Source organism: Balaenoptera acutorostrata, chromosome 4 (genome assembly GCF_949987535.1).
Source record: "Balaenoptera acutorostrata chromosome 4, mBalAcu1.1, whole genome shotgun sequence".
NCBI classification, from domain to species: Eukaryota; Metazoa; Chordata; class Mammalia; order Artiodactyla; family Balaenopteridae; genus Balaenoptera; species Balaenoptera acutorostrata.
Window position 1 is genome coordinate 81,173,845 of NC_080067.1, and position 26,428 is coordinate 81,200,272.

At 44.7% G+C, this 26,428-nt stretch overlaps 1 protein-coding gene across 1 annotated transcript in view; it reads right to left on the minus strand.

The window, feature by feature from the left end:
* The window catches only part of KALRN (kalirin RhoGEF kinase), a 605,233-nt gene that overhangs the window by 199,685 nt on the left and 379,120 nt on the right, over positions 1-26,428 (minus strand). Inside the window, exons 25-29 of the mRNA XM_057544931.1 lie at positions 22,738-22,849; positions 20,910-21,100; positions 20,373-20,474; positions 18,903-19,045; positions 15,747-15,849 (exon numbers count right to left, since the gene is read on the minus strand). Coding sequence (XP_057400914.1) covers positions 15,747-15,849; positions 18,903-19,045; positions 20,373-20,474; positions 20,910-21,100; positions 22,738-22,849 — 651 coding nt within the window. The remainder of the gene's footprint in view (positions 1-15,746; positions 15,850-18,902; positions 19,046-20,372; positions 20,475-20,909; positions 21,101-22,737; positions 22,850-26,428) is intronic.

Genomic DNA, 26,428 nt, shown 5'->3' on the forward strand with positions numbered 1-26,428 from the left:
CCTCTTCTAATTTTCTTAGAGGCTAAGTAACTAGATGACAGAGATGGTAAGCCTTACATATAAAATTAGGATTGGAGAGGCTTTCCTGTGAGCATAGATGCTTAGTTTTGCTATATAAAGATTTCCTTCCTGGGTCTTGGATCTGTTTGTCAGACAACTGAGTTCCAAATCCAATGGACTTATCCTTTTTTTCTAATACATTTCATTGCTTTAACTGTATTACCTGTCACATAATATAGAGAGTAAAATGCAACAGATACCTTGAAAAAAGTCAACTAGTTCTTATTCTTTTATTAAAACAGGGGTAGGGACTTCCCTGGTGGCGCAGTGGTTAAGACTCCGTGCTTCCAATGCAGGGGTCCTGGGTTTGATCCCTGGTCAGGGAACTAGATCCCACATGCATGCCACAACTAAGAAGCTCATATGTCTCAACTGAGGAGCCCACCAGCTGCAACTAAGGAGCCCGCCTGCTGCAACTAAGACCTGGTGAAACCAAATAAATAAATATTTAAAAAAAGAAAAAAACAGGGGTAAACTTAGGGATTGACAGAAACCTACATTATATATAAAGTTTCCACGGTGGTACACTATTATGTGGAGAAACAAATGATAAACTGTTATTTTAAAGGACTAAATGTAAGAAATGTCTCATTATGTCCCATCATATAAGTCTTTAACTTACAAACGTACTGCCTTCAAAATGTCAAATTAGATGTTTTTCAAGACACAATAAAGAGAGTGAAAAGACTAGCCACAGAGTGATAGCAGATACTTACAATGTGTATAATCAACAAAGGACTAATATCTGGAATATGTAAAGAAATCCTAAAAATGCATAAGAAAAAACCAGACAACTCACAACCAGGCAAAGGCTTGAACAAGGATGTAAAGGAGAAAATCCAAAGGCCCAATAAGATATGGAAACGCTTCAACCTCATTAGTAATTAGGGGAATGCAAATTAAAACCATAAGCAGATATTACTACATACCCATCAGATCCGCAAAAATTTTGAAGTCTGGCATATCAAGTATACTCAAGGATGTAGTGCAACAGAAAAATCTCACAGATACTGGTAGGAGTGGAAATCTGGTATCCGCATTTTGAAAAATAGATTACACCATCTAGTTAAGTTGAAGACATATATATATATATATATATCTCCTATTACCTTGCAATTTCCTTTTTCTTTTCCACCTAGAAATTTCACTACTACCTTTATACCCTAGAGAAACTCAAGTACATGTGTACAAGGATACATATAGAAGAATATTCATAGCAGTATTGTTCACAGCAGCCCCAAGCATCCCATGTGCAGAATGGATAAATAAATTGTGGTATATTCATACAATGGTATATTATACAACAGTGAAAATGAATGAAAAACTACACACATCAGCATGGATGAATTCCACAAAAATGAGTGTTGAGTGAGAGAAGACACACACACAGTACGATCTAGCCATATAAATTTAAAAACAGCCACATTGCAACTATATTGTTTAGGGACACATACATAGGAGGCAAAATAATAAAGAAAAGCAAGGACAGTATTATTATGAATGTCAAGAAAATGGTTACCTCTAGGGAAGAAGACAGGGTTGTGATCAGGGAGGGGCACACAGGGGGCTTCTGGAAAGCTGGCAATGTCCTGCTTTCATGAACTGCATGGTTTTATTACATACATGTTCACTTTATAATTACCCATTCACATGTTTAGTACTTTTTGATGCATTTTCAGCATATATATTTTACATTAATAAATTTTTTAAAAAGGTTAATGTAAACCAGATGTTTCTGATTAGGAATGCATTTCATCCATAGAAATAAGAGTATAAATAACAGCTAATTAATCAGACAAGCCCATAACTCTCATTAGGTAATAGTATAAGTTAAATACTGCACATTTCAAATATATTTTGGAAAATAATATAGTTGCAATATTATCAGCTAAACAAAATATATACAAGAGAAATAATGAGTAAGAATTATTTTAAAGTATCTGATACCAGATTGGAAAAGATAAAAAATATTGAAGATACACTAGATTGCAAGACTGGGGAAACTGACACTCATACTCAGCTGGAGAGAGTATAGATTGGTCCAGCTTCTGTAGGGGATGATCTAACAATGTCTATCAACATTTTTAAATGCATATTCTACTTCTAGGAAGCTATCCTGTTAATATACTCATGACCGACAAGTGTGAGAAACTGTATCTGTACAAGAATTACAGACCTGTCTGTAATGGTAAAAGATTAGAAACATCCCATACACCCATCAATAGAAGACTAGTTAAATGAATTATGGTACTCTAAGTATGGAATACTGTGTAGCCATCAAAAAGAATGATGCAGCTCTACATGTCCTGCTATGAAATTACCCAGATTTGTTACAAGGAAAAAAGTATAAAACAGTACTTATCATATGCTATTACTTATTTAAACGTTTTTTAAAAAGAATAAATAAGTATGAGCGTTTATATTTTAAAATAATCTCTCTAGAAAAATACCCACATTTTAAATCATGTTTATGTATTATTGCTTCAAAAGTTCTTTTAAAAAATCTTCAGTGCATATGCTTAAGGAAAAACAGATTTAATTATATTATTATGAGGAACAATAAGAAAGTTTTGGTAAAAATTCTAAGGGGACTTTTGAATAGTTCCCATCAGAGCTAACAGGCCATTAAAAAAAAAGCCTAATTCCACATCAAAACAAAATACTTCTTTTGATACGGATGTATCAGTAGCATTGCTCTTTTACAGACTGTCCTTGATTAGAATAATTATTCTGGGATCAAAACTGATACCAAGGAGGAGAAATAGAAGGAAGATGAACTTCAAGGCCAAGCTCAAATTTCACTTCTGGTATAAAAAGCCTTCCCTGGCTCCCAGGCTGTTTGCTGTTCAAAGTGGGTATACTTCTGTTACAAAATGTAGTATATGTGTGGCAAGTGTGTATCTCACCTAACATTCATCTTCCTAGTTTCTCTGATGCCTTGCTCAGCAACTGGCATAAAGGAAGTGCTAAGTACAACTCTCCTTCCTTAAATACAAGTAACACCTATATAGCCACCCTATTTGGCATCACATATTAAGACCCCTGGGGGGTATGAACTCAGAAAACTCTGGGACAAGGACAGAGGTTGTTCTTATATATCCTGAATCTCTATGGTATCTGGTCACCAGTGGACACTCAATAAAATTCTGTTGAATAAAAGAATGAATTCAGTGTACCAAAATATTTGTAATAATTTTCCATTTTTGCCTCTAGCTAATTTCATTCTTCTCTGTTAACAGATTTTTCTGCTTGACCAGGTGTTAATGGTAGTGCCTACTTATTTGCCCTCTAAATAACATAACCGATCTAGTGGTTTGGTCTATGTCCCTGTTAGAAGTACTGTCTTAAATCTAATGGTAGAGAATATATCCTAAAAATCTTTCTCTTTGAGGAGCTCTCAATAAAATTTTCACAAGTACAATAAAGGTTCTTAATAGCCCTTATGTAAAGAGGCATAAAAATTGTGACTGTTCTTGTTTTGAGAGGTTGTGGGGTGAAGTGGGGTAGGGACATCAGATAAGTTAGACTCTGTATTACAAATTTCAGATTCTAAAATTTGAAGTAACTCCATTTAACAAACTATTCCCCACTCCTCATCCCCTCACATCCTTCATCATCATCATCATCATCATAACAGTTTAAAAAGAACTTTTTGGGGCTTCCCTGGTGGCACAGTGGTTGAGAATCTGCCTGCCAATGCAGGGGACACGGGTTCGAGCCCTGGTCTGGGAAGATCCCACATGCTGTGGAGCAGCTGGGCCCGTGAGCCACGATTACTGAGCCTGCGCATCTGGAGCCTGTGCTCCGCAACTAGAGAGGCCGCGATAGTGAGAGGCCCGCGCACCGCGATGAAGAGTGGCCCCCGCTTGCTGCAACTAGAAAAAGCCCTTGCACAGAAACGAAGACCCAACACAGCCAAAGTAAATAAATTAATTAATTTAAAAAAAAAATTAAAAAAAAAAATAAAATAAAATAAAAAGAACTTTTTAAAAGAACAATTTTCCTTTGATATTCCTGTTATATGAGATAGAAGTAATTTTAATATTTGGGAGCTATGTGAATACTTCCTGATCTTTTCTCCTCATCTGGAATGTCTACCTGCCATGAAGGTAACCTTCCCTAATCAGGAATCTGCTGACGGCAACCACAGCTCAAAGATGATAGCGGCGGGAAATCTAACATTCTGGTTTGATTTCTGGTTTTAATTCAGGAAATTAAAAATTGGGGGACTACTTTCAAGACCTCCCAAATAATCTTTTTAAAAGAATTGCTAAATTCTTTTAAGATAAAAGCTGCAATGGTGTCAGTCACAGAAACATACAAAAAAATAGAAGTAAGTTGCAAGGCATTTCAAATACCTCAAAATTGAGCATATTTAGGTTCATATCAGCACAAAAGAGAAAGGTCTAAGCAGGCCACCAAGGTGCTTTGTCTGTTTTGTTCACTGTCTTATCCTCTGTGTTTACAATAGCACCTGCTGGATAGTAGGAGCTCAATAAATGCTTGATAAATTAATCAATGAGATAAAAAGATAGCATACATTAAAATCATGAGGAAAAGAGGACTTCCCTGGCGATCCAGTGGTTAAGACTCCGCACTTACGATGCAGTGGGTGCGGGTTCAATCCCTGGTTGGGGAACTAAGATTCCACATGCTGTGCAGTGTGGCCAAAAAATTTTAAAAAAAATCATGAGGCAAAGAAAAGGTAATGAATTTTTAATATCCTCTAGTGCTCACTAAGTCAGACTGTCATCCATGTGTAAGTGAGGAGCAGCAAAAAGTAAGTGAAACTTTTTAAACCCCATTCCTGCAGCTGAAAGGACACCAGCTAGCAGGAGACAGGAGACAGACAGAAAAATACAGAACCTGTTATTTTTGTTTTTCCCTTCAGTACATCATGAAGTTCAGAGAGGAGCATAAGCCCTTGCATATGATGCAGAGAGCAATGCTTATGGGAGCATTCAGTAAGCATCTCACAGCCAGCATCAGGAGGGGCCATGCAGACTAGAGGAACAGCTCTCCTGAACTTCTAATCAATGTATACATGTCTCTGCAATCAGCAATTTTAAACAGAACCAATTAGAGCATTAACAATAATAATAATAATAATAATAATAATAATAATAATAATAATAATAATAATGACAGTAGATAAACATTCTGAACTTGGAAGACTCAACTCTAAGCCCTTACATATGGGGAAGGTGGAAACTTGACTATCAGCTCTGAAACAAGGTAGTGACCGCTCCGACACAACCAGAGCCAGACCCGTGTGGAACATGGCGGCAGAAGAATGGAAAGACTGATTAGCAGAGGGAAGGGTCTGGTTGAAACCAGGGAGTAGACACCTGGAATGGGTCAGTCCTCACAGTTCTGCATCTTCCAGCAGTTTTCTCTCAACAGGAAGAGCTATCAGGGCAGAGGCAGGCTGCTCCCCTTGGTGGGCATTTGCTACTTGGCACCCGGGGAGAGATCCTGAGCCAAAGTCCCATCTTCACTGTGGTCCCTAGTGGAAGGCCACCACGGAGGACAGGCAAACACGTTTTTCTTGACAAGACCCTACTTTCTGGCACTAGGAGCACATCGTCTCACCCCAATGCCTCAAATGCTTAGATCTCCCCATCCCCATCCAGTGGCCACCACATCCCACTAGTCGTGGCAGACAGGTTGCCAGTAGCCAACAGCAGTGAGGAAGTGAAGCTAAGCTTCCAGGCAGGTAAAACCCACACAAGCATTTTCAATCTAAGGTCAAGATAAAGAAACAGGATACTATTTATCCACTTGTCTATCCAACAGGCTTTTCTCAAGACTCCTATGTTATGGCCACAGAAAACATGTCATGTTTGACAGCACAGCACGCAGGGGGGAAGGCAGCTCAGCTAAAGCGGAGCCGCCACTGCAAAGCCACCTTCGCCCGCCCCACCCACGCTCATCTCAGTGCTTTGGCTCTAGACGTTCATTTCTAGCAACACTTCTGCTTGAAATTTCTAGAAGAGTTAATTTTCGCACCCACAGGGGGAGCTTGCCTGCAGATACCAACACTCCTGGTGTCACTCTTAGTCATCCAGGAGCACAACTTTTTAAGAACAGTATTTCCTACAACCTGTTTCCCTCTTACCAGTGGCTTTAAGAAGGTAGATTCAGTCATCTTGTTCTTCACTAAAAGATCTTTTTAACTCACACAGAAGGAAAAAAGGGTAGTGGGGTAAGTGATATGCCAAGAAGTCTGTGCAGAATACTCCGGTAAAACCCTTGCCCTGAGAGCTGCCACTTCTCTCTCTGCCCGCAGCCTCCAAGCTGGCCCCTGCCCCCCTCCCCGGACGTGCCATCTCCCCATTTCGGGCCCCTCCTCCCCAGTGTGTCCGCCGCCGGCAGTGTACTCACTTGGGTCTTGTTTGCCTTGGACTGTTGCCAGCTAATCCACTTTCACATCTTGGCTTGATCTCAGATTTGCTTTCTCCATCCACCAAAATTTTTAGAAACAGAATTCAGATCTGTGCTGGGCTGCGGCAGGGCTGAGCTGGTTCTGGAGACTCACCGCCCCACGCAGCTTGGAGGCAGGGGTCAGCCTTGCCGCAGTGCCTCCTGCCAGCTCTCAGAGCCTGACGGGGAATTTGCCTTGAGAAGTCTGAAGACTCTTCTGGGGCAGAATCACACTCCCACCAAGGCCACTATATGAGTCACAAGTACTTGCTCTCAAAGACTCTGTGACAGGCATTAATACTTGGAAGGTATGTTTCCCGTTTGCCATATGCCAGCCCCGGAGACACTGGACTGGCCTACAGAACCTCTTTGTAATTTACTTTGCTGTGGATTTGCTGGGGCTGGGGCAGGATAGTATAGAGGCAGCTGGAGAAGAAGCCAGTAACAATTGTGGTTGCTTTTTGCTACACAGTTCTGGAAGCTGAACTATCAGGGTTACTACAAAAGTACTATGTTTTTAATCCCATTGAACAGGCAGGAGAGTGACTTGGGCTCGAGTCTGAGGTCTGCCATGAACTGGCTTTGTGACTCTGAGCAAGTCATTTTGTTCCCTTTAAACAGGATGGAGACAGAGGGCTAGAGGACCTCTCAGGTTCCATTCTTCCCTGAGCTTCTATGCTTCCAAATTCCAAACTTACCCCAAGTCAAATCTGGCCTCTGGCCACCCCTGCAGCTATCACACAGAGATCTAATCTACTGGCAAATCACCTTCTGCAATTTCCTTATTTCTGGAACATACACTTGCACAATGCCGCCACTAGAAACCAAGAGATTGGTGCGGCGCGATGCTCTGGGGTTTCCTGTGATCTGCCTGTGTGCAGCAAACTGTCCATCGGCTGCTGTGTGTTACGAAGCTTATTTGCTTTTTCAGTTGATTGGTAACGTTAAAGGTGGGCCTCTCCAGGGAGGTTTTCAAGCTCTGGAGTGTAAGTCAAATATTAAGTAAAATAATGCTGTCATGAGAGATTTTGCCCCATGAACCTCAGTTGTGTCTTTCACACTGTTGGGCTGTGTGTGAGGCTGGAAGCCAGTCATTTATTTGAGCAACTTTTCATTTAGAGGAAGACCGGTGACCTCAACTCCTTGCACTTTAAAGACTCATTCTGAAAAGCCAGCACATTTGTCCTGTGTTGAATGTTGCTCAGGAGAGGATGGATTTGGGCTTCTGGGAGGTGACAGAGCAGCCACAGAGAGGAGGACCAGGGAATCCTCTGCTTTTTGTTGCTCCCTGCTGCCATCTCTCCCGCCCACCATGGATCAAAGTAACAAAGGGACCACACTAGGAAAAAAAGTTATTTTCAAACCTAGTCCTGAACTTGGATTATTCAGAAAGCTAAAAAAAAAATCATAATTTGGGTTTAAAACTTTAAAATGGAGATGGCATTTTTCCTACCTTGGAGTGACTACCAAGTTCTTGAGAAAATCAGAATGCCTCTACCTGGGGTTCATACAGCAACTCCAACCCACTGTACTGTTAGGTGTGGGGTACGACTGAGACTCAAGATTACAGTTTGTGAAGTCCAAGTTTAGGTTTCAGATATATCCACTCCAAACCCCGGGAAGGAGGAGTACAATTATATACTCTTCAAAGGTATTTATTTAAGGATTAGAAACTGCTTTGTTCCTAGATGGGAGGCAACATAAACCTCTCCCACTAAGAAACATTTTAGGGCCCTGAGACAAAGGGCAGAGTAACAGAAGTGCTGAGGACTCCCTCCTGGAGATGCATCAGGTTTTCTTTTTCTAGCTTTTAACACAGTGCATTTAATAGGCTGGATCTCCAGCACTGTGTTGGGTCACCTGCTCAGGCCCCACGGCTAAATGTCACATGCTGTCACAATCTCATTCTGGAGATTCAACCTTGGAGGGCCCATCTTGATTTTTTTTTTAAATGATGATCAATAACTTTATTTTTTTATTATCTCATACATTTATTTTTAAGGTCAAGTACTTCCTTACGTAGGTGCTGAGTTGTCCATTAAATTCTTTTGGATACATTTTTAGTAGATTTGTATTACACTGTCTTATTTGGATATATCTGAAGGTAAATTCAAAACAAAACCAACCAACCAAACAAACAAACAAAACAAAAACTCTGGTTTTTCTCCAACCAGAAAACGTACCAGTGGTCTCTCTGTGTTCTCTCAAATACCAAATCATATGTTGCAATATATTTTATAATATATCTATTAGCTATTGTTTTGGGTTATTTATACCTTCTTCTATATTAACACAGATATGGGAGTTAAAAAAGCATGTCTTCTTTTATAATTTTATTTAATCTAATATAACTAAAATAGTAGCAACAAAATAGAGGTCATTCACCCAAATATATCATGAAATTGTGCATATTATACACACACAAAAAATCTAGGGATATGGCTCATAATCCATTTTTCTCTTTATAACAAGTTATATCCTGCTGGTGTGTTGCATCATCTTGATGGTTTTTAAGAATTTGTTAAGTGAAAAATATTACATCGTGTGAACTGATAGGATTTTTATTAGTCCTAACTCTGTTGAGTCTCCACATTTCCAGATGTTTGGTTTTTCTCCTTAGTGACGAAAGCCAGTGATCTGTAGGCCCTTAAAACTCCAGGGAGCATGCTATTTTCTCTCATGCCAGTCGCCTATAGTCACCCGGACAGCGACCTACCCATCGCATGTCTCCTCTGCTTCACACCCTCTTTCACACAGATCTTGGCTAGTCCTTCAAAATCCCAGGAAGCTGAAACCATTGCCTTCACTGTACAGACTTGGAGACTGAGGCATGAAATGATTAAATGACCCACTCAAGGTCCTGCAGCTGGTGAACAACCAGGGACTGAATCCATGCCTGGTCCCCAAACCCATCCCCTTCCTCTGTGCAGTAGACGCCTTTGCAGCCCACTCAGATCCTCTTTCCTGCTGCGGTTCCCATGCCCCAGCTCTTGTGCATGTTGGCTGCTAACAGCTCACAGCTATCACAAAAGGCCTTGCCCGAAGGTGGGGCAAATTCTGGGTGCAATTCACGCTCCAGGTCCAGGAGGGATCAGACTGAGCTAGACTCCAGCTGAAACCACATGCACATTTGCTTTAGATCCTTCTGCAGTGGCCCCTGTTTCTTGCCTCTTTTCCTGAAAGCACACCCTTAATAAACTACATGCATAGGAATCACGGTCTCAGACTCTGCTTCTAGGGAATGGGACCCAGTTTGCTCTCCTTCCTCCCAAGAAGCTCTATATCCATCCTTACTCTCTGGAGGGTTTTTCTATTTATGAGCCCATTTAAATGAAGAGATTCTATTTTTTCCCCTCCGTCATCTGTCCCCCCATCAACACTAATCCTTACAAGGAAACTAATTTCTTACATTTAATTTGAGTTCTTCCAATTGCAGCATTAGCTCACTTTTTCTTACAAGAAAAACCTAGAAGCCTTTCATCTCTGATGTTATTAGCAGAAGACTAGGGATGCCATCCTTTCTCTTTCTGGTTATTTACCTTTCCTCCCTATAAGACAATAAGCCAAAGGATGGCAGGGCCTTGTTTCATTCACTGCTGTACTCTCAACATGGAGAGCAACACCTGCTGTGGCGTAAGTGGGCCCTCAACACAGAGCATGTACGAAGAGAGATGGCATAGGCCAACTCAGGGGTTGGGACCTCACCAAAGCATGGGCTGGACCCTCTCGGACTACAGCCCTTGCACCTAGTGGCCTGCTTTGTGCTCCCAGAGTGCATGTGTCAGGATTACCAGGTTCTGATAAACCAGGTGAGGCTCTTTAGAGGTCTATTCCCAGAAGGCTTCTGCAGCCAGGCTGCCTTGCCCCCTGTTAGAGGCTTCACGCTACTGCAGTGAGTGACCTTGTAGGAATCCTTTGACTTTAGAGCGTTTCTTCCCACATGGTAAAACAAAATTTTGGGGCTTCCCTGGTGGCGCAGTGGTTGAGAATCTGCCTGCCAATGCAGGGAACACGGGTTCGAGCCCTGGTCTGGGAAGATCCCACATGCCGCGGAGCAGCTGGGCCCGTGAGCCACAACTACTGAGCCTGCGCGTCTGGAGCCTGTGCTCCGCAACAAGAGAGGCCGCGATAGTGAGAGGCCCGCGCACCGCGATGAAGATTGGCCCCCGCTTGCCACAACTAGAGAAAGCCCTCGCACAGAAACGAAGACCCAACACAGCCATAAATAAATACAATAAAAATTAAAAAAAAAAAGAGTTTATAAAAAAAAATAGATGAATGAATTAAAAAAAGAAAACAAAATTTTGGTCATGACCCATTATATTGATTTGACAGTCGAGAGTTTAAAAACTTCTGAGTTAAATCCTGGAATCTCCAGGCTTCTCCAGGCATCTCCCGTCCCCCTTCAGTACATTGTCATTATCAGCCAACCTTGTACCTTAGATCACATTTGCTTGCTTTTGAAATCCCTCCTTAAAATCACAATCAGCCCTGGGATGTTCCAGCAGTGTTCTTTCCCTTATAATTTCTGCAGAGACTAGCACTCACAACTCAATTTCCCTGTCTCCAGCCAGTCTGGACATGTCTAGAAATTCATAGTGTATTTTGGATGAAGAGCAACCCTACTAGGAGGTGTCTGTAATGTTCAATTCAATAAGCATTTATTGAACGTCTCCAGCACGCCTAGTCTAAGTGGCAAATATTATACATGCACAGGGACTGTCGCTGTCCAGATGGCTGCTTCTGTACCATTAGCTGGTAATTATTCAGCAGACATGCATCGTGTTCAAATACAACACACTTCTTCACTGCCACCTCATAACTCAGCCTTGCTTGACTCGAATTCTATAATTCTGGATGTCTTTGAAGTGTGGTTGCAAAGCTCCATCACTTAACACATGTATAAGCAAAAGAGTCTTTACGGTGGAATGTCCAGAGTAGTATGCGCATATTCTGGACAGAATAGGAAGGGGCTCAGACCCAGATCTCTATAGAACAAAGTAAGCACATCCATTTGCCTTCAGGGAAATGACACTTTTACATGGGACAGGGGCAAGGTAGAACCTAATTATGCAGACCTATTTGAGAGATGAACAAAAGCAACTTTGGGGAAAGCTTATTCATGCCATTTACTGAGGCACCCGTGTTGGCTTTGCCAGCATTTAGTGCAGAATTAATATTAGACTGGTTCCTCATCAAGGGAGGATTTACCACAAGCAATCCCAGCTTCTCTGTTATAGAGAAAAGTGGGGGAGTTCCCTTTCCTAGAAAGAAGAGTCAGACAAGGAGGGTTCCAAGTGTCAAAACCTGGGTGGGAAATGAGGAGGGGCCGGGCATTGGTCTTCTGTTCTCAACCTTGTCTTTTTAGCCAGAATTTGGATGAAGCCACAAAACATATGTTTAGCCAATAATGCTGGGAAATGCAGCTGACATACTGGACAGAATAATTTATATTCAAAACATACTGGATTATGGATGGAACTAAACAAGAGAAAATGTAATAGATATTAAGTAGTCTGACACTCAGGTTACTAAGTCACCTGCCGAATTAAGGGCAGTCCACGAAAACAGGCAAGGAGATTTTATGAGCCAGCACTGTACACACTACTAGACACGGTGAACCTTCTTAGGGAGGAGGGCAGGCATAGTAGCTCTAGAACAAGGAGATGAATTTGCATCGGTTAGATCACACCTAATGTACTATATACCATTCTGGAGGTCCCATTTTATACAGATCATTACACACTAGAGTAAACCAGAGGAAGGCATATGGAAGGGTCGGAAAACACATTAATACAAGGAATAGTTGGAGAAACTGAGGACTTCTAAACAAAGAAGATTAAGAGAAAAGACAATTGTCTTCAAACATCTAAAGCCTTAGGGGTTACCACTGGCCAAAGGTGATACAATCTGAGGATTAAAATGAAATACCTGGCAGTAATGGACCATAACCCATTGGATAATAAAATAAGCCACGAGTCAATGCTAACTACAAATAGATACGCCTTAGATTCTAAGGGCTAGCAAATGGGAAGAGGAGTAAAGTTGCTCTATTACAGACAAGTAAACTGATGCTCCATCCCTTTAGGTCTAATATAGAAAAAACCCTACTGACAGTTAATGAACGAAGGACCCAGAGGGCAGAACTCTACTCAAGAACCTCCAAAGATCCTCAGTCTGCTTAATAATCGTGCACTCTTATCCACAGTATCTAAACTTCTGTTTCCCCTCTCATAAGGATGGAAAGTTAGCCTTTACTGAATGTCTAATAGATGCCAACTAAATATATTTTACTTAACCTTCCCAAGGACTCAGTGAGATGGGTATTTGCTTTACAGGTCGGGGAATTAAGGTGCAGTAGCTCAGGCAATGTGACACAGAGGGTGAGTGCCAGAGCTGGGATTTGAATCCAGGTGTGTCCAAACTCCTTCCACCCCACCCCAGTGCACAGAGGACACACAAGGCGATTGCAGAGGGGCCTCGGGGCCCCACAGCTCCTCAAGGTCGTCTGTCATGGCCCTTTAGTGGTTACATTTACCATCTACCCAGCCCACAGTGCTACAACTCTCACTCCTCTGGATTAGAAGAGGAAGACTGGGGCCTTTCCTAGAAACTCACCAATAAAATGACCCTGATCCCTGTGAGGTGCCTCTGCCCCATCCTCTCCCCACAGCTGCCCTGTTTGCCCTTCTACTGAATGTGGCTCAGCCTACCTGAATCAACCCACTGGCTCTTTCTCTTCTCCAGAGTCTGTTCACCTGACCACTTAGAAACCAATGGAGACCAGTTTCCTGGTCTTCGGGTACAGATAGGGGGAAATTTAACTCTGTTGATAACATCTATGAATGCAAAGATACCAATAAATGGCTTCTCTGATGAAGGACAGGGCAGGTCAAGGGGACACCTGGCTGTCCTGATCTCACTGCCCAGTGTCAGAAGAGTAAGAACATTCTAACTGAAGTGCAAGGTCACAGACAGGCCCTCCCTTTATCTGACTATTTCTAAGCCATTTTCCAGGTTTTGTGTCAGAACACAGAATCTTACTTCATCTCCCAACCTGCTGCCCATGTTTCGCAAGGCCTGAGAAGGTAATTAAGGGTTAATGTTCCCAACAGGCCGGGAACATTACCTGCAGCTTTCTGCTTGCAAGTAAGGAAACTTCTAGGCTTCTTTAGCATATTTAAAAATACAATATTTGTACGTTTGGCTGCTTTCAGACCAGCTGTTTTAGCTTCCTCTTCATGCCGGAGTTCTCTACCCCCTCCGTTCATTCATTCCCCAAGTACTTCCTGAGCATCCATGTGTGCTGTGTGCTGAGGGTACAGCCATGAAACAGACAGACACAATCCCAGCCCTCATCAGGGCTTAAGAGCCCGGCTACAGAGACATACATGAAACGAAAATTACACATATAAGGATTCACACTCAACAAAGCATCCACATGTCTCTACAGTATCCAGCACAGAGCTCGGCATGTGGTGGGTGCTTTTTCACGAATATGTGACTGATGTTTTTGTGGAATGTGCAGAAGGTCTGGCCAGCTGAGTTCATCTTAGCATTGGGAGCTCAAAGCTTGACTTTAAGAGTGAAGGAAAAACATGACAGTGAATCAGGGAGACCTGGGTTCTGTTTCTTGCTTTTCCACTCACTACTAGGATTTTCTTAGACGAGTCACTCAGTCTTTCTGGGCATCAGTTTCCTTACTTGTGGATAATGTATAAGTACCAGGGTTCCTCATTAACAAAGAAATGCCTGCTGTCAGAGGCGTTCTATTCTAACCACACTCACCTTGCCAGAGGACAAGGAAAGGCTGGAGCCGAGGGCTTCCTAAGACAGCTGTCTCTGGCAGAGGTGTCTGTTTAAGGGCCGCGGGGAAGACAAAGCAGCAGCTGGAAGGGAGGCATCCCCCAGACCGTAGAATTAATAGGCTACTATGTCTGAACATGGGAAACATGCACTTCACTTACCACCCACTGACTGTTTAAAAATAAACACTTTCATTCATAAGACACTCTAGGTTATATTTCTAAACAACAGATCAGAGGAGAAAGGAAAGTACAGAAATAGCTTCCTTTGTATGTTTTACAAGTAGAAAAAAAACAATTTTCCATCCACTCTGATAGTCAAAAGTGGCTTAGAAACTTGAAGACAGGACGTCAAATAGAATTAATTACCTTGCATGTCCTTGCACACTAGTCTAGAGCATGATTTAGCACCATGATCTTAGGAGGTTTGGGGGTATAGGCTTTTTTTTTTTTTTTTTTCCCAGTAAGAAAAAAATCAGGAAAAATCCTAATGAATGCAGATTATCTTTTAAAAATGCCCCTAACTTAGAAAACTAAAATGAAGCGAGGACACAGCTTGTTGCCTGAGGCGGAAGGACTAAGGCCAAAATACTAGGTCTAGAAACTAGGGCCAAACGGTCCTTGTAAACCCATACCTTTATTAATAAAATCCCTAGTATTCAGAAAATGATCATCTTAAACTCTTCTGACCCTGAGGTAAGCAAACGAGAGTAGGGTCAGAGACAGAACATTCCCCGTCCCTGCTGCACATTCAGACCGCTGAATTCCTCCGCTAGCTTGAGCAAACGTGCTGAGTCTTTGCTACATACTCCTTTCTTTGGCTCCCCATCAGAGCTCCTAACTTTTGCTTACTTGCTCCAAAATGTAAGCAAGCAAGTGACCAGGTTTTCTCCTGAGATGACTACATCCCTCCACGCCACTTCAAATACCACTTCCTGGTCCTCTGCCCCTCAGGAACTGAGCCCCAATACTCGGGCCAGAGGAGGGCATCATTTCCACCAGAGTCCCTTCGGATAGGAGGCCCCTTCCAACCAGCATCTCTGTGGCCATTTCCCAAATCACTGATCTTGGTCTAAATTTAGGTCTCTGGAAACTATCCCAGCCTCAGCTCCCTGACTTCCAGCCTCCCAGAAGGCAGAGCAGCCCAGGCAGCGCCGGTGAGGCATCTCAGAAGGAGAGGAAACCCAGACTCACTCTCCACCCTCGCCAGTTCTGCTAAACTCTCTTGACGTGAGAGGTCTGGCTGGCCACCTCAATCTTCTGTCCCCTCAGACAAGATCTCCATGCTGTGACATACCTCCTCCAGCCCTGCTCCTTCCCCTTTGGCCGGCACAAAGAGACCACTGGCTCCTGAGGTCAGGCTCCACCATGGGAGAAATTCCTCTAGGGGTTAACTCTCCAGGGGTGGTTACGCCAACAAGAAGTGTTGGGGGAAGGAAGGTTGGGGCGCTGTCCTACCTTGTCACTGTCCACTGTGTTCTGAGAGGTCCTAGAGGCAATGGAGATGGTGTCTGGCTGGCTGCTCCCGTCCCCCTGGCTGTCAACATCCTCCACTCCATCCCTGCAGGAAGAAGAGAAAAGCAACAGGGGTGGGGGTGGGGGGAGCGACTGTGGGCTTAGAGCACACAAGGGTTTCCAGCTGGGCTGGCGGAGCAGAGCCATAGCACTTTCTAGCAGGGATGTACCTAAAATTATCCCACGAAAGGAAGCAGCCCCATGTAATTTTCAATGATGTCACTTCTTGCACTTAGCAAATACATAATCACTATGTTGATAACTGAACACAAAATGACTCCTCTCCATAACTCCTCTGGCCCACGGTGCAGAGTGGGCAGCTATTTACTTATTTTCACTAGGAATGGGTCTATAAAAGGCAGTAGGAAGAAGTATGTCCTGCTTAGAAGCTAGGCTTCTCTCCAGCTGCCTGGGTCATCTGCAACAGTCCCAGAGTTCAGGGTATTCTAACAGATTTTCTGTATGCTGTAACAGGGTGGGGGGGGGGTGGTGGTTTATAGCTGGCTTATAAAGAGAAGAGAAATGAGAAGATATGTTTTTGACCTGTGTTTCTTTTGCTCAGGAAAATGGGATGGGACATCTTCTCCAGGGGAGATTATCCTTGGGAAGGTCAGACCCTCAACTCCTGGGTCTGGAGGAGTTTATTGCCTTCATTTTGGTGGGGCTTGGTGATCTCATGCTTATTTATGATGATTTCTTATTAACACAGAAGACCAAGGCATCTTCTCAAAGAGGACAGTCACAGATTCTGCAGCAGCTTTTGAGCCAGCTGTGCTCCTGAGTGCCTGATAAGATAGTCTCCTAAGTGCACTCCTGATGTTTGGACCCCTTCCTGGGCCCCTGGACCACACTGCTGTCCCATTCAAATGCTCCCTCAACTCTCCGGCTTTAGAACTGGGTCCTAATCCTACACTGAACCCAAAGCTCTGGCCAATGGGGATTAGATGCCTGGGAACTGGTGAAGGCTGAAGGGTCTGTGTCAGGAAAAACTGGAGATGTGGGCCAGGGGTTGGGTAAACCAGACCAGGAAGTGACAGCTCTTCCTATGGAGGTCTTTGTGAAAGTCACACCCCTAATTCTGCTTATGGAGAAGTATAGCCTTAGGGGAAATGGGAACTCAGTGTCTGACAGTGTTACCACATGGGCAACATATCCCATATACCGAAGCTCGGAGTCTAAATAATTACAATCTAGAGTGTGAGTGTGTGTGGACACGCGTGTGCATGTGGGCATACATGGGATGCCAATGTACATACACTGGGTCTGCTAGTCATAAAAAGTGTTTTCTCCCACCCAGAACACTTCTAAGTCAATTGTTCTCTCATCACCATTTGTGGGCTTGGGAAATGCCAATTTATTTTAATAATATAAGCCACAGATTCATAGGAAGGAAAATCTGCTGTAGAAAGAAATTATGTGATGTATTTCAAAACCAAAAACAAAGGAGTTTCAGATCATCTGTTGTTTCAGATATCTGGACCAGTGCTCCCCACCATTTGTAGACAGTTGAGAGCTGGCTGTACGTTCTGCTTCCCACTATTCTGGCCCATTGCAGGCCCTTCTGGTCCACACCAGATGAGGCCAGTTCTGGGGGATGTGGGGATCCCATCCAGGAGTGTGGGTTGTATTACCCAAGCCAATCCACTCCTCTGTAAACTCTGTCCCCATATGCAGGGAGCCAAGCTAGTGAAATAACACAATGCCTGGCTATTCTCTGCAGAGACTGCCAAGATTTCTCCCCCTCTCATCACAGGACAATGACCAAGAAAAGGTGTGAGGCATTTCCAAGATATGTCCATCCCATGTTCTAGAGATGCTCAAACTCTCCTACTATAGGAAAAAGGGGCTTTTTTGCAGAGTAACCCTAGATAAGCTCACCTGAATATCCTTCCCACCATGGTCCTGGACCTTCAGTTCCTTATAACTGTTTCCATTCTCTCTTCTTTATTGAAGTAGGGGCTTCCTACAGCAGGGTCTGTCTCTAGTGCTAAACTAAGTCTGCCCCTTACCTGGGCTCTGGACAAAGGTAAGTGAAATCAAAATAACCCCTCCCTAACACAGTCATAATTGTTCCTTCAGCGCCGAGAGGGGACTTTATCCTGGCCATGCTGGTCTTGGGGCTCCTGCCTCCTGGAGGAATCTCTCTCTACCTTAGCCACACCCTTCTTTTGGCTACAACCTCCCTTGGTGGCTCCCAAGCCTGTGTATCCTGGTTGGCACCAAAGGGTCAACTAAAATCTCCTGAATTTAGTCCATTCATGAATAGGAGAGGAGAGGACAGCCTGTGATCACCAATATCCATCACCTCCAGAACTCTGTTTTTGTTTTGTTTTTTCTTTTCCAAAACTGATATGAAGTTTTTACATGCTTTCTCTTGAAGTGCCCTCCAAAAGAGTCATTGTAGGTGACTGTAACAGGGAGACTTGAGAAAGAAATACTTAAGCAGTCATCCACTGGTCTTAGGAAAACTCGGATTCAGAAGGGCCCAGAGAGATGAAGATATAAAAAATAAGTCCTCTTCTGCCCCATCATATTGCTTATCTCAGATGAATGAAGATGAGGACTCTTGGGGGTTGCAGTAAGAGCTGCCGTGACAGTCCCACCATACCACCCCCACATTACAGTCCTTTGGCTGTCTAGCCAGTCCAGAGAGCCCCGACTCAAGGCCACCTCCTTGCCAAAGCTTTCCCCAGACACTTCACTCCAGCGCTCATCCAAAGTCCCCTCTCCTTGATGCCTGCAGCATTTCCTGTCCCTACGGGTGGTCCTGCTTCTTCTCCTCTAACTATTCCACGTGTGAGACGTGACTGTCAGGTGGTTCTTGAGGGAATGGACTCATCTTACACTTCCTGTTATCTTCCCCAGGCACCCAGCACAGTGTTTATCAGAGGACAGGTGCCCAGTGAAGCCCTGCTGAATGTAATTGACAGTAACGGGTGAGATGCTTAAAGAGGTGACTCCTCTTAGGTAGAACTCAGTGGGGTGTCACAGAGAGGGTTGCCGCCTGCAGAGTGCACCGCCCCCGTGGAAGCAAAGGTTCACCCCACCCCCACTCCCGGAAGCTGGTGAGGCTGTGCTGGGGGCAGAGACGCTGGTTACCTCTTACTATTGTTCCTCTGTTTGGCTGGTGTTTTGGGGAGCTGAATTGGCTCCTTTAAAGCTCCTTTCAGGTGAATGATCCTCTCTTGAATCACCTCGCGTATGTTCTTGATCCATTCCTGCTTGGTTTCTATGTTGGAGGCCTGGAGTGCCACAGGGAGAGAGAGTGAGAATCTCATTTCCCTTCAATCCACTGAAACAGTTCTCAACCCTCCTCTTGCAGGCTTAATCCATCATCTTCAAGGGTACCAAATGTTGGAGGGGTTTATTTCTCTCGTTTTATACTTGTGACCCTTCAATCCCAGGGACATGCTTCTCCAACTCCTAGAACAGGTCTATGACCCCAAGACTCAATGTAGATTTCTACGGGATGATTTTCAAAGTATTTAATAACCTGGGAGGCACTGACCAACACTGATATTTGCCCCTGCTGGGCCAAGGGTTAACACTTCAGTTACTAGATTCTGAGGAGGTCTGGGGAGTACGGGAGGAGCAGCAAGGGGGCATTTGGAGGCAGCAGCCATTTACCAACTGGTATAACTGGATATACGTCAGGAGGCTCAACACCTATATGGCTACATAGGCTCGTACTGATTGAAAGTCAGTCCTGGGTTTTTAGCCTGGTAAACCTGTTAATTGAAGGCACTGCTACCACTCCATGAATACCCCATTTGTCTTCATGGAAGTTTTCTCAGGTACTTCTGCCTCATGTCAGGTAGCACCTATGCTGGCAATTCAGAGTAAACAAGTGTGAAGCTTGGTCAGGGCTGGCCCATCTCTTCCTTGGGGATGGGCACTTCCCTGGTAAGCACGTGACTGGTGGGTGCACCGTGTGCAGGATCTCTCCTCGGTTACACTAACAGGACCACAGGCACTGACTCAGTTCCCAGGCCACGTGCAGCCTGGGGAGCTGAGGTGACTCCTAAGGCCCCTTCTCAACACTGCTCTCAATCAGCACAGTTCCCACGTTAGTATGATTCTCTAGAGCTCCTAGAACATGAGTTCCCAGAGGCCTGGGTTCATATCCCATACGTAGTCATCCTCCACAGCACTGGGCAGAATACCTTACATGTGGAAGGTGCTCAGGAAAAAAAATGCTGAGTGAATGTGGAGCAAATCAAGGTGCTGTTTACCAAAGGGTCATCTGTTGGCCTTGCCACTTGAAGGAGCCATATGGACAGAACGTATTTAAGTGGGCCCTGTTGAGGCCATTCCCTGCCTTCTTCCCTCCATGCTCCAACAGGTGCCTGGACTTAGGAGACCACTCATCTTGAGATTTCAGGCTACTTTCATGACAGAATTTGCATTTCAACACCCATGTGAAGCTGCCCTTCCTGAGAGAGAGAGAAGCCCAGTGGCCCGGTGGAGTCTCCAGGCCCCAGCTTTTAGGTGGATCCTGCCCACATCTCTCCGCGCTCCCTTCAGCTATCCCCAACCCTGGTCTTGCGCCCAGCAGAGAGCAGTACTTACTTTCAGCACTGTTTTATTGTCTGAGGATGGGGTGCGCCCAGACCACAAGGCGAATTTGCAGGGATCGCCCTCTACGTGCTCCGTCACACCCAGCTCTGAGGTCTGTAGACAGGAAATGCCTGTGAGAGGCGGGGAAGGGGAGGGCAGTGGGGAGACTTAGGGCTGGGGTTGGGAAGGGAAAGGCAACAGAGAGGAGAGGACCGAGGGAGGGGCTCTGTCAATCAAACTTAAACAGACCGGATGTTCTGTTCTTCTACCCAGGATGCAAGGACCTACAGGCACGTGCCTGATGAGCAGGTAGCAGGGAGGGAAGGTGAAGAGGGAGGCACCCAAAGCCAACTGGAAGAAGAACGGTGAACTCTAAGATGCAAAGGTGGGAGTCGAGGGGGCGCTTTCCAACTAGGATGCATTTTCATTTGTCCAGGATGGCTTTGGTGTGGCGCCAGGGGAGAGATGAGCCGAGTGTTCAAGGTCCCTTCCTACCCAAGGGCACTATGCAAATGGGGAGTCTCGTCTGACCCCACCTGCCCCACCTACCAGTAGCTTGTTCTTGTAAACATATTTTGTGTGTCCTGAAGAGTCTTTGATCTCCTTGCTGAAAACCAAGGAGATCTCAAAGAGGAACAGGTGTCGCTCGCGCCCCTTCCGGATCAGCGACTTGGGGTCCCACACTTGAAAGGCATCCTGCAGAATCAGCTCCCCCTGCACGTCCAGGTTCTCGTCGAACCCTGAAAAACACCCAGGTCTCCTCTCCAGAACCAGTATCAGTGGAACCTCCTGCAAAGCTCCTGTGCAGCCTCCCCCAGCCCCACTGTCAGCCGGGGACCTCCTGCAAAGTAAACCCCATCTCTCCTTCTGCCTCCACAGCTCCCACCATCCCTGTCTTGGAGCTCGGAGTGGGGCTGAGGACAAACACTGCCTGCCTGAGTGCCCTTCACTCTGCTTCATTTGTTGTGGCTTCATTTCTTACATTCCATTCCTAGGACTCTTCCTAGGATTGCTCCTATACTGCGTGGTGCACATGCCTTCAACAATTTATATTCATGCCACTTTAATAGAGGTTCTGAAACTTTAGGGTGGGTAAGAATCACCTAGATTGCTTATGAAAACACAGATTCCTGCCCATTCCTCAACGCCCAAGAGACTGGGATTCAGTAGGTGTGGGGTGGAGCCCATGACTTTGCACTCTGACAAGCTCCCAGGTGCTGCTGCTGCCGGTCCACAGAGCATCCCTTGAGTAGCTGGATCCAGAATACAGGTCAGGGACAGGCTGGAGGAGAGGGTGCTTATAGAGGCGGGCATGCAGGGCGTGGCAGGGGGCGGTGGGCGTGGGGAGCAGGTGCAAACAGAAAAGGAGGAGGTGGAGAAAGTGTGACACTAGGAATATGTTCAGATGGTCAGGGCTCAGTCTAGAGCAGGTAATCAGGGCTCCTCTGCATGAAGAAGTGGGGCTTCCTGTGTTAAGGGTGGCCCAGGAAGTACTGAAACCAGACCAAGTCTTTTAGATGGTGTTGGGGTGGTGGGGGAGGGCAAGTGGTGGGGGGTGATGGAACCCAGAAGAGAGAAAATACCCCACAGGTTTACCGTGTACAACGGAGTAGACTCACCCTCCTTATCTCACCTGTTTGTCAGCCCAGATTGGGATACTGAGCATTAACACATCTAACAGTTTCCATCCCAATGAGGCTGCTCTGCCCATATCCGCTCTGTTTTGCGGTGTTAGGAGCACTTATTGGAGTCTCACTCTACCAGGTTTCTGGGCCCCAAGAGCACGGTTCCAGCCGATGAATGTGCTTCGGCAAAGTCCTATCAGGTTTAGCTGGCTGGACTTTTCTTACCAGCTAGGAAGGGCGTGAGGGTAGCTGCATACCAACGTGAATGTACTTAATGCAACTGAACTGTACACTTAAAATTGGTTAGGACAGTAAACTTTATGTTATGTATATTTTAGTACAAAAAAAAAGAGCAGGGCACAAGGCTAAAGACGGTGGGTGTGTGTATGTGCAGGATTTCTACTTATTCTGATGACAAATGCAATGCAAATGTTATGCAGAGGAAGAGGGCTGCTGGGGGTCAGGGGCTCTAGCACATTTATAGTAAGGATGACAGCCTGTCCTACTCTACCTCTCAGGCAGCAAGTTGTCCACATATTTGATTCGGCACAGGCCTGGAGGCAGGTGTTAGCCGAGCTAGCCCCTGTGGATCTCCTCTCACGCTTCCCCAGGACCTATGTAACAATTTGCCATTTCTCCTCTCTTCTAGCTTGGCCCCTTGCCTGACTTCACGCCGCCTCCCTCCCATGACACAGGCTTCATGGTCTTAGGAAAGCAGGAGGCTCCCCTGAGCAGGCTGAGAGGACAGCTACCTTCCAGCATGCTGACGTGCATGGCATCATTGGCTTTCTTTGGGACACTGAGCATCACCTCCAGGCCATCCTTGAGCTCCCCTTTCCCTTCTTCACAGCAAGTTAAAAGTTCCTGCGAAAAAAGTCCAGATACATTGAGAACTGTTTCCCCCAGCTTCCCCACCCTCCCGCTACCTAACCCCTCAAGGCAATTATACACCAATTCCTCAAGGAATTATATACCAGTTTCATTCTCTGTAATGGTCCCCTCTGAGGTATAAGGAAAGTGCGGTGGGGTGGAAAGGTTATCTCCAAAGAATTCAACCACCATGCTTTACCCAGACTGAGCTTCCTCAGCTCAGTCTAATCCAAACTAACTCAGTTCAACCCAACTCCCAAATGGCTGGCACTAGAAGTCAGCAACTAGGGCATTCTCTGTCACTCGACTGACCTCCTGGATGTCAGGGAATATCCCTGGCAAAACACATGAACAGAGGTGCAGTACTGTGTGATCATAAAGAGGAGACAAATGGTGTGCAAAGGACACACAGCACTCATACATCACTGCATGCCTACTGCCAGCACCACTTTTATTTACACACCTCTACTGCCTGAATGACTTCCACCATACTGGGAGCAACTTGGGGTTACGGACATTATAGGCATAGTTTTTCAGAGTTATAGAAGATTTTTAGATCAAATGGATCAGGAGTTCCTAACCTGGGGCCAATAGATGGGATTATGGATTAGTCCTTGCATTGTCAGATGAGGACACTGTGATTAATAGGGACAGAGATTTTCCCCACGTTATAGAATTCACTAGGGGCCATGCAGGAGCCTGAATCCAGGTCTCTTGAATCCAAATCCAAGTACTACATCCACCACGCCAACCTGTCTTCCACCTGTCCTCCTGGACCGTGTCCTCTCTTTTACATCCTCATTGGAGACTAGGTCATTACTATATCCATAAAAGATATATAGTATCTGGCTGATGGAGAAAAGATAATTTCCAACTATTTTAGTAACCATAAAGACCACTCGGAATGATTTCACCCAAACCAGAGGCATGCTGGCTTTCATTTTTCCTATCAGGGTTATCGTATCTTGCTCACTTTGACACTGGGAAGGAAAAAGTTAAGCAAGAGATCTACAATCCATACTCTCTCCTTCTGTGGAGGAGAGAGGGAATGGTGTAAGGGAAGGCAGGGAACGGGTGGATGGGTGGGCATGCATTTCCAGGAAAGAAAGAAGTTGACAAGATCAAACCTTATAAACACATTAATGACAGACCTCTTGACAAACTAGTAGTACTTGCTAGCAGGAGAGTACTTATTTATGGAGTGTTGTTAGTAGGATATATCTGGTCTGTCTATGACTTCTCATGGTAAACAAACCTAGAATCCAAGGGCAGTATCACATAAACTACATAACTGTCTAAGTAAAAAGTGATTACATTTCATGACCAAAATGGCTCTCTTCAGGGTAAGTGAGAGGATGCAACATACATCATTTAGAAACCTTGCATGTTAATCAGGGCCACAGCACATCCTGATGCTGTAAGAAAGGACTTGGAGCTATTGGTGATCTTCTCTCTGTGTTTTACCTCTGTTTTGGGATTATTTGTATCTTTGAAATTATTAGTAAAGCTTTATACTTGGTAAGATTATCTGATTAATGAGCATCTGATATGAGAATCCAAGCCTTTGTGTTATCTTGGATACATTTCCATATGAAGAAGAGAGCTTTGAGTGTCCAAAGAAGAGGTGAACTGCCCAGAGTACACGTTTGGGAGGTAGACATGATCAGTTCTCAGCTCTGTCCTTGCTTCCAGTCAGTATAATAGCATCATCGTTTAGAAAGCTGTATTTACTTCTGCCAACCTGCAGTTCTCTGATTCTCCCCATCCTTTCCTAATTTTAATCCTCCCAACCTGTTGTCATACATCATCAAAGGAACTTCTAGGCAGAAACATAAGAGAAAAATAAGAAATATGCTTCAGGGACTTCCCTGGTGGCACAGTGGTTAAGAATCCACCTGCCAATGCAGGGGACATGGGTTCAAGCCCTGGTCCAGGAAGATCCCACATGCCGTGGAGCAACTAAGCCCACGTGCCACAACTACTGAGCCTGCACTCTAGAGCCTGTGAGCCACAACTGCTGAGCCCGTGTGCCACAACTACTGAAGCCCGCGTGCCTAGAGCCTGTGCTCCACAACAAGAGAAGCCACCGCAACGACAAGCCTGTGCACTGCAACGAAAAGTAGCCCCCTCTCGCCACAACTAAAGAAAGCCTGCGCGCAGCAAAAAAGACCCAACTCAGCCAAAAAAAAGAGAAATATGCTTCAGTTTGCAACAGAAAACACCGATTAGCTTAACCTCCCAAAGCAATTTGGTAAGTCCACCGATCAGCTAGCAAAACCAGTGAGTTCTCCTCAGACCCCTGCTATGGTTTACGATAAGGAGAACGCTCCACATTTAATTTAGACTCCAAAAGGACAGCTGTAGCAGATTTACATGCAGACTATTGAACACTGACTTTCACTTTCATGTAACACCTAAAGGGAGGAACCCCAGAGGATACTGATAATTAAATATCAATTTACTCGGAATAAAACTAACTTTAATAAGAAAATAAATCCCGTATTATTTATTTATAGTAAAAGCAAACTATTTTTCCTCTACTCAGCAGGCACTCTGCTACCAGCACATTTAAAAGAGGTCAAATTTATCTTAACTCTTTTTTGTCCCAAATAATTTTTCAATGTCTCTACAACAAATTCCCCCCTACTTCACTGTCTCCCTTTCTCAGTTACCTGCACGGTCCTCTCTTCCTAAAACATCCAGTTACAGAATGAAGGCCCAGAGCCCACCCCTCCATCTGCCTAAAGCAAAACACAGGTCAGCCCATCCATCCTCTACTTCCCTCCCTTGTCCATGTCACAAAATTCATCCTAGGAACTTCAGCCTTATGGGATTAACAGGGAGAGGTGAAAAACTATATTTCTTTTCGAACTGCATCTTAATTGATGTAAGACCCTGGCAGTGTGGGTGGGCAAGCCAGTTTTGTTTTGTTTTTTCAATGCACAACCCCACCAACTCCCGGAAAGGCTTTGGGATACTTCAATTTGAAAACCACAAAAATAAATTTAAAAAAAAATCTTCTGGCACAAGAAAAATCATTTAGAAGGGTCATGCATCAAGTGGGCTAGAGAAGGAGAGGATAATTATACACAGAAATCTGGCTAAGGAGAAATTCCTGTAAGTAACCACAAAAGCAGATGCTAAGTATCTGACAGTCAAAGGCAAAGAAGGACCTCAAGCTCTTGTGATTTAAAGGTAGGAAGCACACCAATTTTTCAGAAGAGAAGCTTCTCGCCACCATTCCGAGATCTTAGGAGAATTTCTGTGAGTCTTTATATAAGAAACTTCAAAAACAGACAGGATGGCATCCTCAAAATGCCAGCAGCGGTTCTGCCCGAACAGCCGTGATGTTCTCCACATAGTTATTTCTGATACCAATCTCAATAAAGGCCAAGGGCGTGATGCCCTGTGGTGATTCTCTAAGTCATTTCTGCAGGGTTGGGAGACTGGAGTGCCTGGAAGTGAAGCCCACTGTCTCTTCCTGGAGTCGAAGAAGAAGGTTTGAAGGAGGAAGCTGAATGGCAAGAAGGATGGTGCAGGGCCCTGCCCTGATCCAGAGGGGAGAAGAGAGGT